Source organism: Osmerus mordax, chromosome 1, assembly GCF_038355195.1.
Source record: "Osmerus mordax isolate fOsmMor3 chromosome 1, fOsmMor3.pri, whole genome shotgun sequence".
In the NCBI taxonomy this organism is placed as follows: Eukaryota; Metazoa; Chordata; class Actinopteri; order Osmeriformes; family Osmeridae; genus Osmerus; species Osmerus mordax.
This window is the reverse complement of record NC_090050.1, coordinates 3,291,967-3,310,075: the sequence shown is the minus strand read 5'-3', so window position 1 is coordinate 3,310,075 and position 18,109 is coordinate 3,291,967. Positions and strand designations below refer to the sequence as shown.

The following is an 18,109-nucleotide window of genomic DNA, read 5'->3' as shown; positions in this document are numbered from 1 at the left end:
CCTGTTTGGTATACAAAAAAAAGGAGAGGCAGTTAGAACCGAAACTTTACTGTACTGTAGCTAGCTGTACGTGCCAGTGGAGCGAGTGGTACGTGACAGTAGCTAGTGGTACATGCCAGTGCCTCTACTGGCACCTAGTGGTACGTGACAGTGCCTCCACTGGTACATGACAGTTACTGTTCTGTTGATAGTGGTATGCAAGTGTCATGTGGCAGTTGCATTGGGTGTCTTGCAGCTTTTGTTTACTGTCATGTAGCCTAACTGCCCCGCGGCCATTTTAGAATAGAATTGTTTAAGTATGTGTGGCGGCCTGCGGAAACCCGTGGATGTCACGGCCGCTCATTGTTGGCTATAAGCCATAAAAGATCGAAAATCGTTTTCGGTCAAAATTGAGATTTTTGATGTTTTGTATCGTTAACACCCTAAACTTCATTGTAATGTACAAAAAGTATATGATTACTTATGAAAAACTAATAATTTCAACGGTTCTTGGACATGTCAGCTAGCAAGATTTTCTAGCCATGTCAAATAAAATGCTTAGTTTGCCTGCTCTTTTGAGTGCTGCAGCAGCCCATAACAACTGATCAATGAAATAACTTGCTGAGAAGTTATTAATGTAGCCTATACTTAAACTGACATTTACATTCACAACGTCATTATGAACAAAAGGATTTTCTCCCATATCACGTTTTGACACAGGTCGACTTTAAAATGATGTAACTTTTGTGATAAAGATATCTGAGTGATTTAAACAGATTTGTATCCAGGAGAGTTTGTAGTTTCCAATATGTATAGGGTGTCATTAATTGACAAGGTTCTTCATATGAAAATAGTGAACTATTATTAACAACTATATTTACTCAGAGTATCGAAATGCAAATGTAGGCTACCTATATTGACTTCAGTTATTACAATTAATGATATACGCCACTAGGAGGCGCTGATAACAACACAACGATGTGCATTAGAGACGAGAGTCTACAACGGTGGCTCATGTGCACGCTTAAATTCAGTTACTGTGAGTAAAATAATTTGTTACTAATTCATTACGTGTGTACAAGTCTGCTTTACATTACAGTCACACCATTACACTATATGCAATATAATGTTTAAATCGACTACTTTGTATGGTGAGTTTGTAGTGAGACATCAAAAGTATGGTTTGGAGTCTGTTAGCATAAAACTTTATTTTTTATTTTTAAATATAGCCTGTTCTCCTATTCTAAAATGGCCGCGGGGCAGTTAAACGACAGTAAACAAAAGCTGCAAGATACCCAATGCAACTGCCACGACACACTTGAATACCACTATCAACAGAACAGTAACTGTCATGTACCAGTGGAGGCGCTGTCACGTACCAATAGCTACTGTCATGTACCAGCGGAGGCACTGGCATGTACCACTAGCTACTGTCACGTACCACTCGCTCCACTGTCACGTACCACTCGCTACAGTACAGTACAGTTTCGGTTTTAACCGCTACTGAAAAAAAGAGCCGGTCTTGGGCCTGAAACTCCCGGGCTGAAAAGTGCCCCCACTCCGGCCCTGTTGTCAACGCATTGTATCGGATTAAATAAACTGTAAACTTGAATACATCGTTTGTACATACTCCGTTGTTGTTCTCGCCCGGCAAAGCACACTAAATAGTTATATATGTTACTATTATGATGATGACGAGCATTGCTTAATTATTACTAGCTTACTGTTATTATTAATGCCATCATTGTGGTGTTAACTGACATAACGTTGCATAACCATAACAATATTGTGGTTATCAGACAATTTATTAATCTTCGTCTTTGATCCAGATGAACATGTCAACAATCTATAATGACATATTCCACAATGTCACAAATGATGATATAATTACTGTCATGTCACATTACACAATTGTAAAATCTTCTTTAAAACAACGGGAATAAACTCTATACAGGGCAGGCAACCGTGGATCATCAAGCCCTTTCTCCCTGTTCCCCTCCCTGTGCTTATTCAGCTCCAGGTAAATCAGCGATCAGCTAATGTTACCTTTTGTGCTTGTACCTTGTTCGTACCCGCGAGCACAGTTCCAGGCAACATTTCTTGACATAAGCAAACAAATGGGGTGCTAGTTTACCCATTTGGGATTGGTTTCAAACTTAGCTTAACAACAAATATTCTATAAATATAGCTAGTAGTATGAGCCAGATTCGTGAGTAGAAAAATATTGAGGGAGATAGTTTTGGATATGTTGACTTGAGTTACAGTAATAGAATAAAATAGATTGGACGAGCCAGGTACCTAATTGGAAAAGCAATACCAGCAACATCCACCTGCCTCAAGACGGGGAGCGAGGGGTGAGGGCTTGCCTCAGTCGTTTGAAGCCAAAGGTGTGGGATGACATGATCCGCCTGTCCTCAAGGTAGCCTACATAAGACATTGCAGTTGACCAGGCCAACATTAAAGAGTAATTTGCCGTAATCAGTGCTATTGACTGCACACATGTTACAAATTGGGCACAATGGTTTGATTAATTAATTTTATGTAAATCGAGAAGGTTAGAACCTAATCAAATACCGGTTAATAATGTTCAATGTAGGGCTGTATGATATGACAGTATACCTTTTGGACGCCATAAACATTTATTCTGATGGATATTTTACTCGTAATATTTTATACGCTATAGTCTGGTTTGCAATTGTGGTCACAGAACTGTGTGACCCTTACCCGATGCATGCTCGAGTGACAACAAAAACCATGGAGGCCTCTCTGTGACCCATAAAGCGAAACTCGTATGCTACAGTTGTATTTAGGTTTTTCTGTGTAATTGGAGCCAGCTATTTCCAAGAATTTCTTTTATGAGGCTGAGGTACATAGCTTAACATTCCCCTCATCTGGTTGCAGAAGGTTTGAGAGACCACACCACTTTTCACTTGCAAGCAATATCACTGCCTGCCGCCGCCAAGTTTAAGTCCGCTATCCAAATAAGTTATTTAAGTTTAGAGGAAGACCGGAAGTAAACTCCTCACCAAAGTTATGGCAAGCAGAACATATTTTAATTGCTTGTACTAAATAAAATAACAAATTATGTCATTAACCGGTTACCATTATTCAAATAAATGTTTGTGTTCCAGAACAAAAACACTAAAAGGTTTTGTTTTTGTTCCTAACAAAATGTCATAAAATTATTGTTCCTTGAACCGGTTCAAAGCCTGGAATTAGAATGATGTAAAACACTCAGTACCTTCCTACCTAGCTGCTGGAATGTTACCCTATATTACCCACAGCTAATCATTGATGTCACAGACACAAAAGTAGAGTTAGACAGAAAGCAAAATAACATAAGAGATGTGTGGTAAAAAAAGACATTTGTGATGTCTAGTTGCTGTCCGAATTTTACACTACTGACTCACTCACTAGTCTGTTTATGGGTACACTACCCATTCGTGATTAGATATCAACTGAACAGCGCTTGAATGCACTGCTTATCAGAACACTGTTGCTTCATGGCTACTTCATCACATGGATACTTCTAACAGGTGTGTCATGTTGCAAAGAACATATTATCAATAAAATTCTTCCACAAATATGACATTGAAAGAACCACCATATACCGTAGCATGCAATCCACAGACTTAATCTGAAGCAGCATTGTCACATTGGCTATGCTGAATAAACACAGAGTAAACACTCTTAACATTTGATAAAAATTTGATTTCTGTATTTATTTTTGTGAAAATACTTTGTCTTATGTTTTATGTACAGACAGTGTTATATTTCATATTTAATCTAATCAAATTAAAGGGCCCCTACTCAAAACTTTTTTTTGCTTATGTTTATCTTACCTAAAAAGTCTGACCTTGACTAAACTGACTGTATCCGAGTAAAGTTTCTCAATAGAAAGGTTTTTCTTGCATTAATCTATGGAAATTGGGGGCTGTCTGTTTATTAAGTAGACCAAGTATCAAAGCTGTTTAAAGGCAGGCTAGGTAATGTTGTTGAGAAGCACTTTTTGACATATTTTCTGAGATAAACTTCACATCCTGATAGCAACCAATACATCTAAAGGTTTTACAGTAAAATGAAATAAATCCGATATCTGTGGGCATTGCAGGACTCCAATAAACACAATTTAGACTACTTAAGGTGTTTACAAGTAAATAGTAACTTTCCATACCTTTGGGTCATGTAATACCACCGTTTCTCCAGTGGGGAACTGTAATCTTCTCTGCCAGTCATTCAATGTTGCTGATATCATGTAGGCATCCTGTCAATACAGACACATTTCGACATTTTCGAAAATCCCTAGTGCTTTTGCAATATGTCTGTGATTACCAACATACAGTAGCTTTGAGAACTGTATTTTATAGATAGCAGAATCTGACACTGGGGTCACACAAGTAACTTACTTTTTGTTAAAGTTACACTACATGTAACATGTTCTACAAGTACATGAATTGCTGTCTATTAAAGCACTTTTTTGTACATGTACCTCCAGGATAAGGCTGATGTCCTCTGGGTAAGGTACGTAGGTAGTCTCTTTGTCGCCCCTATGGAACCACGAGCATCGTCGTACCTCCAAGGGCGGCTGCTCCCAGTAGGCCGCGTGGCGCCTCCTCTCTTTCAGACGGACATCAAAACGCCTGCCCTCTGTGGCTACAATAACCTCCTCCTGCTCCCCTTCATCCACACTATTCTCCTTAACTGAAACATTATATTTGTCACTTTAACACACTGGGTCTAATAACACACAGTAAACATAAATTATTTTGACGCCAACTTTTAGCGTCTGCTAAAATGCCGTTATGTCTACCTTTTGTAGACATAACATGTAAATACCGATTCCCTTTTTAATCAGATAGTATTTCATTCTTACAGGGTTAAACAGTACATAAAATACATTTTACATGTTAGCACTATGTAAAGTAGCCATGTTTTGTCTTAGCCTTTACTGGTTTACTAGGTGTACACATTCAAATCCGATTAAAATATGGTTTTGGGAGTCCTACCTTGCCAAGGGCATAGGTTTGTTTTCAAATGTGGATGGGACATATTTTTTATAACTGAGGATGCTGCCGTTCAATATAATGTGGGTGGGTCGAATTTGCAGTTTTCACAAAGAAACTTATGCCCCTGTTGGTTACAATTCTCAGAAGACGCAGATTTGGGTAAAGGGAGATTGCTCAGGAAGTATGACTGGATTTCTAGATCCAGTGGCTAGTCAGAACTGATCAAATTAGAGCACTTTCCTTCAATTTAGTTGCAAAATGTTTTAATGTTTTATTAAAAAGCTTTTTAACAACGTTTTTTAAAAGTCCTACAACCACTTCCATATTTTCCACATTATATAATATCCTAATGTTAATGAAATTGGCAATGGTGACAGTTGGTCAGTGTAATTTTAGAATCTAATTATTGTTAAATTGTCATTATAATATATATTATTGGGTGTGCTTGCCTCTTTGGTAAGGCACAACCTATATTCTCTCTCATATATATTATTATTTATTAGTGTGTTTGCTGAAAGCAAAGATTTTTTAGGGGCAGAAATACGGCAGAGGGGATGCAAAGAAACGTGGGAAGGTAAATTTGCCGGCTTTTGCTGCATCTCAACGGTGTGAGCTGCTATCGCCAGAAGATTTCTGCCATCCAGGTCACCGCGGGTGTCACGTGACTGAAAACTGAATAAAGACCATCTGTTCTCAGTTCATATATGATTTTCTCTATCACTCTTGCGAACGATCTGTGACTTAGGTAGCATGTCCTTCGTGACTGATCACAAAGTACTTTTAATTACTTTTAACTTTTAATTCTATATTTGTACAAACTAAATAAATTGTATTGACACCGGCATTCTTGACTGATCGTATTACACAGGGCCACTAGAATTTTCCATTACAGGAGCCGTTTTTAACTCCTCCCCGACTGCAAGCGGCAACGTTCACCGGTCGTTTCATGCAGTCGATGTTGAACGCACCTATAGTTTTTTCCTTGACATACATCATGGCTTGCAAACGACCGAAGCATGGCAGTTAGCCCCGTCTCTCTCCTCCTCATAGCATTTAAAGCTACAGACACAGAAACGGCACATCCTCAGGAAAGCTCATTGTGGGACTGCTCGTAGTGGCTGTAATTCTGCACCAAGGCTGAATTTGGGGAAAGAGACTTCAGATACAGTATTAGGGGACCACTAAGTTCTAGATTAAAACATCCAAAAACAGCATGCCATGGGACCTTTAAATACTTTCATCACTTTTCTCACCTACATACTTTCACACTGGTTAAGCAAAAAAAAAGCTTAGCTCTCAAATCCATTCAAACATCTATTGACAGCTGTCAAACTCTTATAAAATCAATGAAAGATAGTCTTTTCATCACCATATGTCTAACCTTTTCAAGCTATAGACCTATAAACACTGTTCAAACCTTATTGCATATCATTAAGTACTTGAATAACATTTTCTCACCTACACACTGTCACACTGTTTAAGCCAAAAATTACTTTCCTAATTTAATTGATAAACTGTAGGGGTGTAACAATTCACTCAGCTCACGATTTGATACATATCACGATACTGGGTTCACGATAGGATACGTATTGAGATATGTTGAACCCCCTCCAAAAATTCAAGAATGTGCAATATGTCTGGATTTTATTTTTTACTTCTGTTTGTTAAGTTTGTGTGTTCATTTGTTTGTCACTGAACAACAAAAATGATGTTTTACATGAAATTAGAAGACAGAACTTAAACCTTTAGCTGCGTGAGTTCTAAATATTTCCAACAATACCCACAGTGTTAGTTATTTTTTTGTTAATTAATTATTAATTCGTTTTTGTCTATCGGAAAATATTCAATTGGAATGTTCGAAACCACATATTTGTGAATTCTATTGATATTTGGGCTAAAATGTTACTGTAAAAAAAAAACTGGCACACACAACGTCAAACACTTAGGGCCCTATTTAAACGATCTGAAACGCAAGTATAAAATTTGCTTTGTCCTTATATAGGCCCTACATGTGTCTTGCCACTATTGGTCAAACCGGTTTGATCCGTCATTACTGCAATTAGCCTGAAAAATTTGGGTAAAAGTGTACGCAGTGGCGTAACTAAAGGGAGTGCAGCTGCACTAGGGCCCGTGGCGAAAGGGGGCTCGTCCTCGATCTCATCGTAAAAGTGAGACAACCTGACCGGGCCCCTTGCTCCGCTCTAAACACCGTAAGTAGTAGCCTACATATGATCCAGTCCCATCAATTCGCAAACATTTCTCAATTATGGTGTCAGTTATTGGGTGTGCTTTGCCTTCGGCAAGGGCACAACCTTTGTGCTCTCACATATATATTATTATTATTATTATTATTCTTTTTGCCCCCCTAAAACTCAGTCAATATTTGGCCTACATAGACAAAGTAGGTGTCAAAAGTTTCGTCTTGGTAGCGATTGAGTTGCTTCTATTGGAATTTACGTTCCGTTGCATGGTTTAGGCTGAAGTTAAGTTTTTGTGGCGAAAAGTGAAGCTAACAGTGGCTAATTTGCTAGCCACAGTCACTGACGTTACTAACGTCACTAACGTCACGAAAACACGCGTGACTACCTTTGGCAGAACATTCGTTTCGCATCTGTTAACTTGGGGGATAGCTAGGCTAACTATAGCTTTACTGCAAGGCAGCTGCAGAAACGCCACAAGAAAAGAGGCCAGGGTGATAACTATTTACTCATTTTACTTTGTGATATGACACACAATTGTGATGTGTAATGTACAATATAAGCTGATATTATTAAGGAAGTACATCTACTTTCGGAAACAGTAGTCTACTATTTCACTGAAGTATTAGCATCATGACATTAGCCTGTGTTGCCCGGGCAACACATACTACAGTGGTCTATGATGTAGCGTTATCTGTTTTCAATCGTTAAAATAAACATTCCTCACATATACATTTTCGTTGTAGGATTTATTCTGACACTAGTAAACGATTTGGTGAAATTACCATTACCTGTCGTTTTAAACCAGTGTAGCTCACTGCAACGCTGTAGCTTACGCGAGACACACTACAAAAACTTCTACACTACACAGCTGTTTAGGAAGTCAAACAGCGACAGAACATGTTCGGCACTCTCCTTACTTAAATCAAAAGTCTATCTAACTACTAACCTGAACTTCATTGCCACAGCCTAAACGTTGTCAATCTGTTCATGAAAATAATTAATTTCAGCCTAAACCGTACAACGGAACGTTAAATCCAATTCAACCAACGCAATCGCTACCAAGACGAACACAGCAGTAGTCTAGTACTGTACCGTAGTAGTACAATTTACCGGGGCAGCTTCTCCACACAGGGCTATATCGCATTTTGCGTTGTTACTGACAATGGTCGCTACCAGTGAGCTTTTTATGAATGAGCGATTTTCCACTAAATAAATGTCAAGCTTATTTACGTTTTGGGGGGCATATTTTCAGTTAGCAGATGGTACTGTTTGAATCGCGATTCAATCTTCTACTGCCGGTAACATCGTAGAATAATCTTCAAAGGGGGTTCTTTATTCATGAATGAATGCAATATGAGTAGGCTAAATGCTTGAAAATATCACGAGAAGGGAAAAACTTAAAAGGACGTTTAAGTCATAGAGATTAGGTAAATTTTTACACCGGTCTGCCAAATTTATTCGTTTTGATTCAACGATGAGGCTGCCTCTTGCAGGGGAAATGAGAAGACATCTATTTCATTCTACACTTCACTCGTATTTTCAGTTGTAAATGAGCAGCAAAAAAAATATGCTTTTAAATCTATGTAATCTTTATAAATAATAAGTATGCATTTTTATATAACATATACAGAAATATCAGTTGTAAAAATGTCATTCAAAAACGGACCCCTGTGCAACCGACGCAAGCAAGCACACCCTACAATTTCCCCAGAAATTGTACCCTCTCTAGTTCATAATTATTAGCTATCACCTGCCTAATACACATTGGGCAGGTGCCCAACAAACAGTCAGTCTTAACAACAGCAAATAATTCATTTTTCCTCATTTGCTGAATTAAACAAATCTTGTTTTTATTAAGTAATATTGCCATCGAAAAATAGCAAGAATGTCTGGGTAATATTGTTGTCAAAGATTCCCGCCCACCCACACACGATTGTTCCCATCCTGTTGTTGGAATACCACAGTTGTTGTTGGGATACTACAGTTGTGTTGCATTTGCGTTTTGAAGCGAAGTAGGCAACCCATGCCCTTCAAACATAAAAGTGGCTCCAAAAAGCGGCAGGAACGAAAAGAGCAAAATGTAAGTTGTTGTAATGTTTACTTTCTGGTATAGCCTAATTGAATGCATTTAGACATGGCTATTAAACGTCATAAAATGCACATATAGGCCTAGGCTAAGGCAGCAGCCAGGTTAGATATTGTAAACTATGTGCAGGAGGATTTAGTCGGAAAATACCTAAAGCTAGATAGACTAAACGTAAGCTAGCATATCTAGCCGACGTCGGCAAGACGTGTGCTATCTTGGTATTCACTAGCAATTTCCTGTTGCAGGCCTAATGAGTCGGACAGAGAGGATTGCAGTGAGTCAGTTGTGGTCAGTGATCGTCAAACCGAAGCAGGAGTTGCCAGTGATCAGGAGGACCATGTTGAGGAGATGCCAGTCAGTGCAGAACAGGATCAGACCAGAGCAAGATCAGGAGGACTGTCTTGTTACCCCACAGACAGGGGGAGTTTTGATGAAAATATCTTGGACGCTTCATTTAAAAGATATATACTTACTACTGGCTCTTGCAAACCTAAAGGTCCTTTCCCTAGGAATCAATTCAATCGTTGCTTTTCAGAGTCATTTTATCACATCACAACAAAGGCCGGTATCAAACTGCCCCATGGTTGGCTTTGCTACTCAACAAAATTGTATTGTGCCTACTGTGAACCGTGCTGGCTGTTTGGGGATCACAGTTCACCTCATTATAACAACACGTGGGTGAAGGGGGTTAGAGACTGGAGGCATTTAGCAGAGAAAATAGAACGTCACAAATCCTCTCAATCTCATGTCACAGCATGTGTTGTCTTTGAGCAATGGAAACTTAATGGCACCATAGATGCGCAGTTGGAGAGGGATGTTAGAAATGCAGCACTCTTTTGGAGACAGGTGCTGGAGCGCATTGTTAATGTAACGCTGACCCTGGCTTGCTGTACATTTACATTTAGCAGACGCTCTTATCCAGAGCGACTTACAGTAAGTACAGGGACATTCCCCCCGAGGCAAGTAGGGTGAAGTGCCTTGCCCAAGGACACAACTTCATTCAGCAGAGCCAGGAATCGAACCGGTAACCTTCAGATTACTAGCCCGACACCCTAACCGCTCAGCCACCTGACTCCCTGTAACATTTCTTTCAGGGGCCATAGGGAGGTATTGGGGCAGCCAAACAGGGGGAATTTCCTTGCTATAATCGAGCTCTTGGCAGGCTATGATCCTGTGCTCGGGTCGACTAAGTAGCTTAGCCCCGCCATCAAGAACAAACTTATTTACATTTTGTCTCAGCGAGTCCAACAGGACATCGTAGCTGATATAAATAAAGCAACGTTCTTTTCTGTAGTTATGGACACTTCGCAGGATCTGGCAAAGCGTGACCAACTCAGCCAAGTGTACAGATATGTGACAATAGTTGGAGATGCTATGGATAAAGCCGTCGACATAAAAGTAATGGAGTCTTTTTTGGGGTTTGTGGAGACGGCGGATACATCTGCTTGCGAATTAGCAAATAAGGTGCTGGACAGCATAACCAGAAATTCACTTGACTTGTCGAAATGCCGTGGGCAGGGCTATGACGGAGCAGCCAACATGAGTGGTCTTTATTCAGGGGTACAAGCCAGAATAAGTGAGATGGAACCGCTAGCGACCTATGTTCATTGTGCAGCGCACAATTTGAACTTGGTGCTTAATGACGCTGTGAAAAACATTCCCGAGATGGAACGTTTTTACAATACAATAGAGCACATCTACGTTTTCTTTGCACAAAGTATTAAAAGATGGGCCATGCTCACCAACTCTACACAGTCCTCAGCTCACCCAAACGTGACTCTGAAGCGACTATGTCCTACTCGCTGGTCTTCGAGATACGAGGCACTATGTGCCATACGGTACAGGTATGTCGATGTATTGAAAATACTGACAAAAATCGTACTGACGGGTGAGAAAAGGGATGAGTGCAACTTAGCTGCTGGGTTGAGGAGATCAATGGAGAAATTTAGTTTAATTTGTCTTATGGTTCTCCAGACAAAGGTGTTAGAAAGTGTAAATGCAGTGTCCAAAGTACTCCAAAAAACAGATGTAGACTTGCATAAAGCAATGGAATTGCTGGATAATATTATTCAGATCTTATCTGACTACCGGGGTGATTTTGACCAGGTCAAGGCTACAGCCCAGACACTCGCAAACAAATGGGGGGCTAAATGGGGAGTCAGGTGGCTGAGCGGTGAGGGAGTCGGGCTAGTAATCCGAAGGTCGCCAGTTCGATTCCCGGTCATGCCAACTGACGTTGTGTCCTTGGGCAAGGCACTTCACCCTACTTGCCTCGGGGGAATGTCCCTGTACTTGCTGTAAGTCGCTCTGGATAAGAGCGTCTGCTAAATGACTAAATGACTAAAGATATATTTGAAAAGCGTCACTTTGACGAGCTCTCAGAAGATATGCGTTTGTCGGATGCAGAAACATATTTCAGAGTGCACATTTTCAATGCTAATCTTGACATCATAATCAGACAGCTTTACCAACAATTCAGTAGTATGCGAGCAACCTGTCATGTCTTTGATGCTTTACACCCCAGTACCCTTCAACTCGCAGGAGATGATGAGCTGTTTGGAAAGGCAAAAGTTTTGTCTGCCCACTATGACAGGGATATTGCGCCCACGTTTCCAGCGCAACTCCTATCATTCAGGTCCTGCTTTAAAGTAGCGATCTCTCAGCAGTCATCAGTGCAACAGATAGCAAAAATGCTGATTGTTGATAACCACTCTGTTACATCAGCATTTGGGGAGGTGTGCACAGCTCTGGTATTGTTTCTTACAGTACCTGTGACCGTAGCCACAGCAGAGAGATCATTTTCTAAACTAAAGATGATTAAGACTTACTTAAGGAGCAGCATGGGGCAGGAGAGACTGAGTGGATTAGCTACCCTCTCCATCGAAAGCATCCGAGCCAGGGAGTTGAACATTTCTGAAATTATTGAGGAATTTGCTCAACGCAAGGCTCGTAGGATGCCATTCTAAACGGCATGTTACGTTTTTTTCATACGAATAATGCTAGCCTACTTGAAATGTATTTTTTCGCTTCAATGTCGTAATAAGAATAAGTTACTTTGCGCATAAGCCTAATATTGTTGGAGGAAGTTTTTTTGTTATTGGTTGCAGCAGATGAGGCGCTGACTGTGGATCCGCTGTCGAGTGTCTGTTCCCATAAATCCATGCAAATGTTAGTAATTCACAATTAGTTTGATTACCCCCTGAAGAAGATGTATGAATGTTTTCCCATGTGTTTGTCTATCTGCTCATTAAATACTGTTTCTCCGAAATCAGTTTGATCGATGAAATACTGTGTTCATTGGTGTTGTCATTAAAACATAGCAACCCTTGTAGCAACCCTTAATTGTAGCCTACATCATAAGTATATTTCCCTGCACATCGCTATGCTCAACACTCAATAATTTCGCCTGACGATAGGTCGGTAAGGGGCCCGTTGGTGAGATCTGCACTCGGGCCCGCCAAGTCATTGTCACACCGCTGAGTGTACGCTAGATTTATGCCTTTTTTTCACATCTTCATGATGACAATGATTTCCCTTATGTGGTAATATTTTGCCTTGTAATTATGTATGGTTTGCAAAAATGGGAACTGCTGCGTCTGTGTAGATGAGAGAAGCAAAGTGTATGCGTGTTATGCACACGCTACATTATGGTCAAGCATGCACCCTTAAAACAGCATCTGAATAACCCGCCACTGACTTTAGACGTTTTTCCTGGTCTGTGGCGGAATTGTTTTCTGAAACTGCAAAATAGCACCAGGGAATGTTTGCGCCCGGAACTAGCCTCTTCTTTTCGCTGAACCGCCCCCGGGAGCGCAATTCATTCCCTGATTTACCGGCGTGCGTATGTGGGAGAGGTTGCGTGCTGTGCATGTGTGACACATGTGCAAGAGGTTACGTGTTGGTAGCTCAACCAGTAGGATAAAACGGATGGCATATCTAAAAGAGTATCGCCATGACTCTACGATACATATTGTTACATTTATGCACCGCGATGTATCGTACCACGATATATTGTTCCACCCCGAATAAACTGACATGCTTTTTGGGAGAAAAAAAACGGAAATGGTTTTAAAGGCACAAATGTACTTACTTACCTGCTGCAAGCTACATTTCTAAGCTACCAATTCCATTCATACATCAATTATGTTCAAGCTGTCCATCTGTTTACTGCTGTAAAACTCTATATTTTAAATGTTGCATGCTTTAAAATCAATGGAAGTCAATTGCATTTACTCTTCATCACCCTTATTTTCTACTAATAATAATATATTTTATTTGTAATGCACTTTACATTTGAAGCAAATCTTCAAGCTATAGGCGTATGTGAATTCAAGATATCAAAACAAAATAGTTTCAACTGCTTTGAGCAAACACACAAATCTTCTTCAGAAAATGTTACTTTTTTAGTTTTATTAGTGAGTTAGTGGAGACCGACTCAGTGAATAATTGAAGTAGATACCCGCGAGGTGTTTTTCCCAATGTGGAGACCCAGTCACATGACCCCCTACTAACAGTCTCTTTACAATTTAATATCACTCAATACTACACCAAAAACGTCTAGGATCGTCAGATTTCTTGCAGAAATAGTTTATTGATAATGTGAGCTCAGTTGGACAGTACTGTATTGCCATTCGCCTCAGTCAGGCTCTTTCACTGGCAGTCTTGATTCATTATTTACTGTCTCCCTGTACACCACCTCGCTTGGACCAATCATCACCTCCCATGGCTTCTCCTACCACTGCTACACTGACGACACGCAGCTTTACCTGTCGTTCCCCCCGACTGATCCAGGGATCTCAGCTAGGATCGAGGTCTACCTCACAGACATCTCCGCCTGGATGACCAAGCACCACCTCCAGCTGAACCTCGCCAAAACAGAACTCCTCATCATCCCGGCCAAACCCTCCATCTCTCACAATCTCTCAATCACCCTGGGATCTGCGACGGTGACCCCTTCATCCTCTGCCAGGAACCTCGGGGTGACCATGGATGATGAGCTCTCCCTCACAGCCCACATTGCTGCCGTCTCCCGGTCGTGTAGATTCACCCTCTACAACATCCGGAAGATCAGGAGATACCTGTCTGAGCATTCCACCCAGCTGCTAGTCCAAGCACTTGTCCTCTCAAAGTTGGACTACTGAAACTCGCTGCTCGCCGGTCTCCCAGCATGCGCAACCCGCCCTCTCCAAAGGATTCAGAGGCCCGTCTGGTCTTCAATCTACCCAGACGCTCCCATGTTACCCCGCTCCTCATCTCCCTCCACTGACTTCCCATCACGGCCCGTATCAGATCCAAGACTGCACCCGACTACATCAAGTCTATGCTCCAGCCTTACACCCCCACCCGCCACCTACGGTCTTCTTCTGACAACCGTCTGGTGGTTCCACTACTCGGGAGCGCCCGGTCCCAACACAAGCTCTTCTCCTGTCTGGCCCTCCAATGGTGGAATCAACTCCCCACCTCCATCAGAGACACTGACTGTCTCCCCACTTTCAAGAAAAGGCTTAAGACACACTTATTCCGGGAGTACAACGCTACTTAGGAATGATTGGCTGGACCTGATGTTTCCTCCTGGATCACAATAACTCTTATTGAGAGACTTGTTGCTCTTGTTGGTTAATTGTAACTGACTTAAAACTAATGTACTCGCTGTGAAATATATTTTTGTTGCTTGCTTTTTTCCACAGGTACACCATTGCACTTTTTGAGGTTCATGTTGTTTAATTGTAACTTGTTTAACAACATGCTCTTATGGTTCTTCCCTTTGGGACTTATTTGGTTTTCACAATGTATGCTTCATGTTTTGGCTGCCCGCAATGTTTTTGGGGTCTCATTGTTTATGATCATTGACCTTTTTGATTCACTTTTGTAATGCTCTCTTGGAAGTCGCTTTGGATAAAAGCATCTGCTAAATGAATAAATGTAAATGTAGTATTTTTAAGTGGCCAGGGAGAGGGAAGTCTGGGCCTCCCTGCTTAGGTTGCTGCCCCCGCGACCCAACCCCCGGACAAGCGGCAGATGACGACGACGACGACGTATTTTTAAGTGTAAATGAGCAGCAACAAATGTATGCTTTTTAATCTATGCAATCTTCCTACATAAGTATGAGTACTTATTTGAAATATACAGAAATATCAGTTAAGTACACCCATGAAAATGTTTGGATGTTAGATATTAGTTTTTAACAATTGGTTTGGAGGTATAGTAAAAAAGGAAAGAAAACTGCCCCAGCTGCACCTCACCTTTCCCCCCAAAAATGTATTTTACTCCACCCCTTTCCCCATTTTTTATTTTAGGATTGTTTTGATGTTGTCAAACTATTAACACAATAACAGTAGAGACCAGTGACCAGACAGGTCTTCCCTACATCCATTTTCAAATACAAAATAAACCACCTTGTGCCAAATTCCAACAGATGAGGCAACGAGTTTAGAGGTTGCTGCTGTTTCAATGCATGATTGTGGAGTTGGCGACCTTTGGGATTAGTAAATATATTTCCATTTATCCTGCTTAATTAGGTACAGTGCACCACGATGCATTGCAAGAATCCTGCACCTACCGTGACAAAATGCTTCTTCGAGTCTCTGGGAGTCCACCACACTGAATGGTATCCATGAGTCCTTAGAGTCTGCCTGCTGGCAGTAGAACCAATGGTGTTGCACTGGCTCATAGATTAATGCTGCACCATCCATGGCAACAAAGCAATAAACTAGAAAAGGGTAGAAAGGGTTGGAATTACAGTGGAATTAGGTTGAGTATTGTAGATGTAGTCATCTGAACGGTTAAGGTTATATTTTTCCTAAAGGAACTTCATTGGTAATGACATACGGTCTACGTTTAATGACATAATGCATTTTAAGGAATCATACTGAAAGAACTTAATATGACTCACAACTCACGAGTATGTACTTTTAAGAAATACAATTTGTTGGTAGTGGTAGTAGTTCACTTAACTTCTAACTACAGTACCCTTTCTGAAGATGTTGTAGAGACTTGCCAGCACGAGTTGAGCGACCCAGTGATCAGTTGCTCTCAGATGTTCCTTAGGACCCCTTTACTTTTGTTAAATATTACCTCAAAAGTGATTACACGTCAACAAGGTTCATGTTTGAGTGATGCCCTATTTCACAGCTAACTTTATTTATTCAACTCATGAAAATTGAGTCAGACTATTTGGTTACTTTTGTTTCCACGATATGCTATTCTTTTCCACTTTATATGCCCAAATTATGTGGCTGTTGCTGTGTAAAAATAAGACATTTTTGTATAGTTGAAGCTGTTTATTCATGAACATAGTCCCAGGGTAGATGCAGTTAAAGAGTATCAATGAGAGGGTGACAATAAAAACCTTTCATGGGTAGAATAACAGATTGGGCACATCACCAAACAGCAGAAGAGTGTTAAGAAGAGCAAAATACTGCTAGTGCTGAGGCATCAAACCGACACTGGGAGTATACAGTAGGCTGTATCTTTGTATATTACACAGCACAAACAATGTAAGATTCGGTAGGAAGTAGGATTCAGATATATTTATGAAACGTAATTACCTTTACACAGCTTTAGGCATAAAATGAGTGTGCCTGTCACAAAATCAGTTGTTAAAATGACAGAGAATTAATCCAAAAATGTTTCAAATAGGATCTTGAAATGGTAACGAAACATAGTTTCATGACATTGCATCCAAGGTACTTTCCATTTATGGTGCTAAGAGCTTATCTCAACCATTGTGATGTTTTCATTTTTATGGTCTCATGCCAATGACATCATCAGGGTCAACGGTCAGTTTCCACAGCCACAAAGTTGTGGGGAAATACCTACAGTACATAACAACGCCGACATTAGATTTTGATTACAAACAGATATTTGACAAGACAAAAAACATATATATAATGAAAGCAGTGTAGCAAAAACCTATACTACTACCAGTAATATTCTACTGTAAAAAGCTTTGGTTGAAAGGCTGAAGATTTAACATTTTATAACAGTTTTACAAGTTAAGTAGGCCTTATAACTATTACATATTTTATATCCATATGTACAGTATTGGATGTGCATGGCAGTTGGCAGATTTTCTTACAAATGTTCTTGTCCTTTAGCACACAGTGTTGCAATCCTGAAACACACTGTTGTACAACATGAACCACTAAAAGATAGCTTACCCTACATAGATTGCATGGGCAAAGTTCCCTGGTCAACAAACATAATTTAAATAATTGTTTAACAGGTCATATAGACAATGTAAAGAAAGACTCAGTACACTGATACCCCTTTCAAACTTAGACAGTTGTCTTTCTTATTGTCCTTTGCATCATCTTAGACGCAGGAGGTGACCTCCTGCCTCTAACCAACCAACCTGAACCTTGGGGGGTTTAGGTTGGTTGAGGGGCAATTCTATAGGCGTATGTGAAGCCCTCTGTGACAATGCTTGTAAAAATGGCTATACAAATACATTTGATTTGATTAGGTGAGGTCCAAAGTGCTGGGGCACTTTGTTCACTTAAGTATTATGAGTATGGACGTCTTCATCCCCACTACACTGTATTAGACTGAACTGACAACAGTGTCATAATGATATAAGGTGACACAAATTGACTGAACGAATACAGAACAAAATACTGTAATTGTACAATATGTTCTTCTAAGAAGAAGAATTTGAAGGCCGTCAATGTATGACCTGGCACGGGCAATACCCGTTTTAAGGAAAAGATATTTCAAGCTTAGGTTTCTGACAACACATATCATATTTTAATCATCTACATAATGTTTTGGAGGCGTTTGCCATGGCCTCTGTTGATTGACAGGATTTAATTTATGGTGTCTCTGCGGCCTTCAATTAG

General features: G+C 40.4%; 1 protein-coding gene across 1 annotated transcript in view; it reads right to left on the bottom strand.

Moving 5' to 3' along the window:
- ddhd2 (DDHD domain containing 2) overlaps positions 1-15,964 on the bottom strand; it is a 30,350-nt gene extending 14,386 nt beyond the window's left edge. The window contains exons 1-4 of the mRNA XM_067239066.1: positions 15,828-15,964; positions 8,235-8,241; positions 4,469-4,648; positions 4,154-4,243 (exon numbers count right to left, since the gene is read on the bottom strand). Coding sequence (XP_067095167.1) covers positions 4,154-4,243; positions 4,469-4,648; positions 8,235-8,241; positions 15,828-15,964 — 414 coding nt within the window. The remainder of the gene's footprint in view (positions 1-4,153; positions 4,244-4,468; positions 4,649-8,234; positions 8,242-15,827) is intronic.
- Between the last annotated feature and the right edge of the window lie 2,145 nt (positions 15,965-18,109).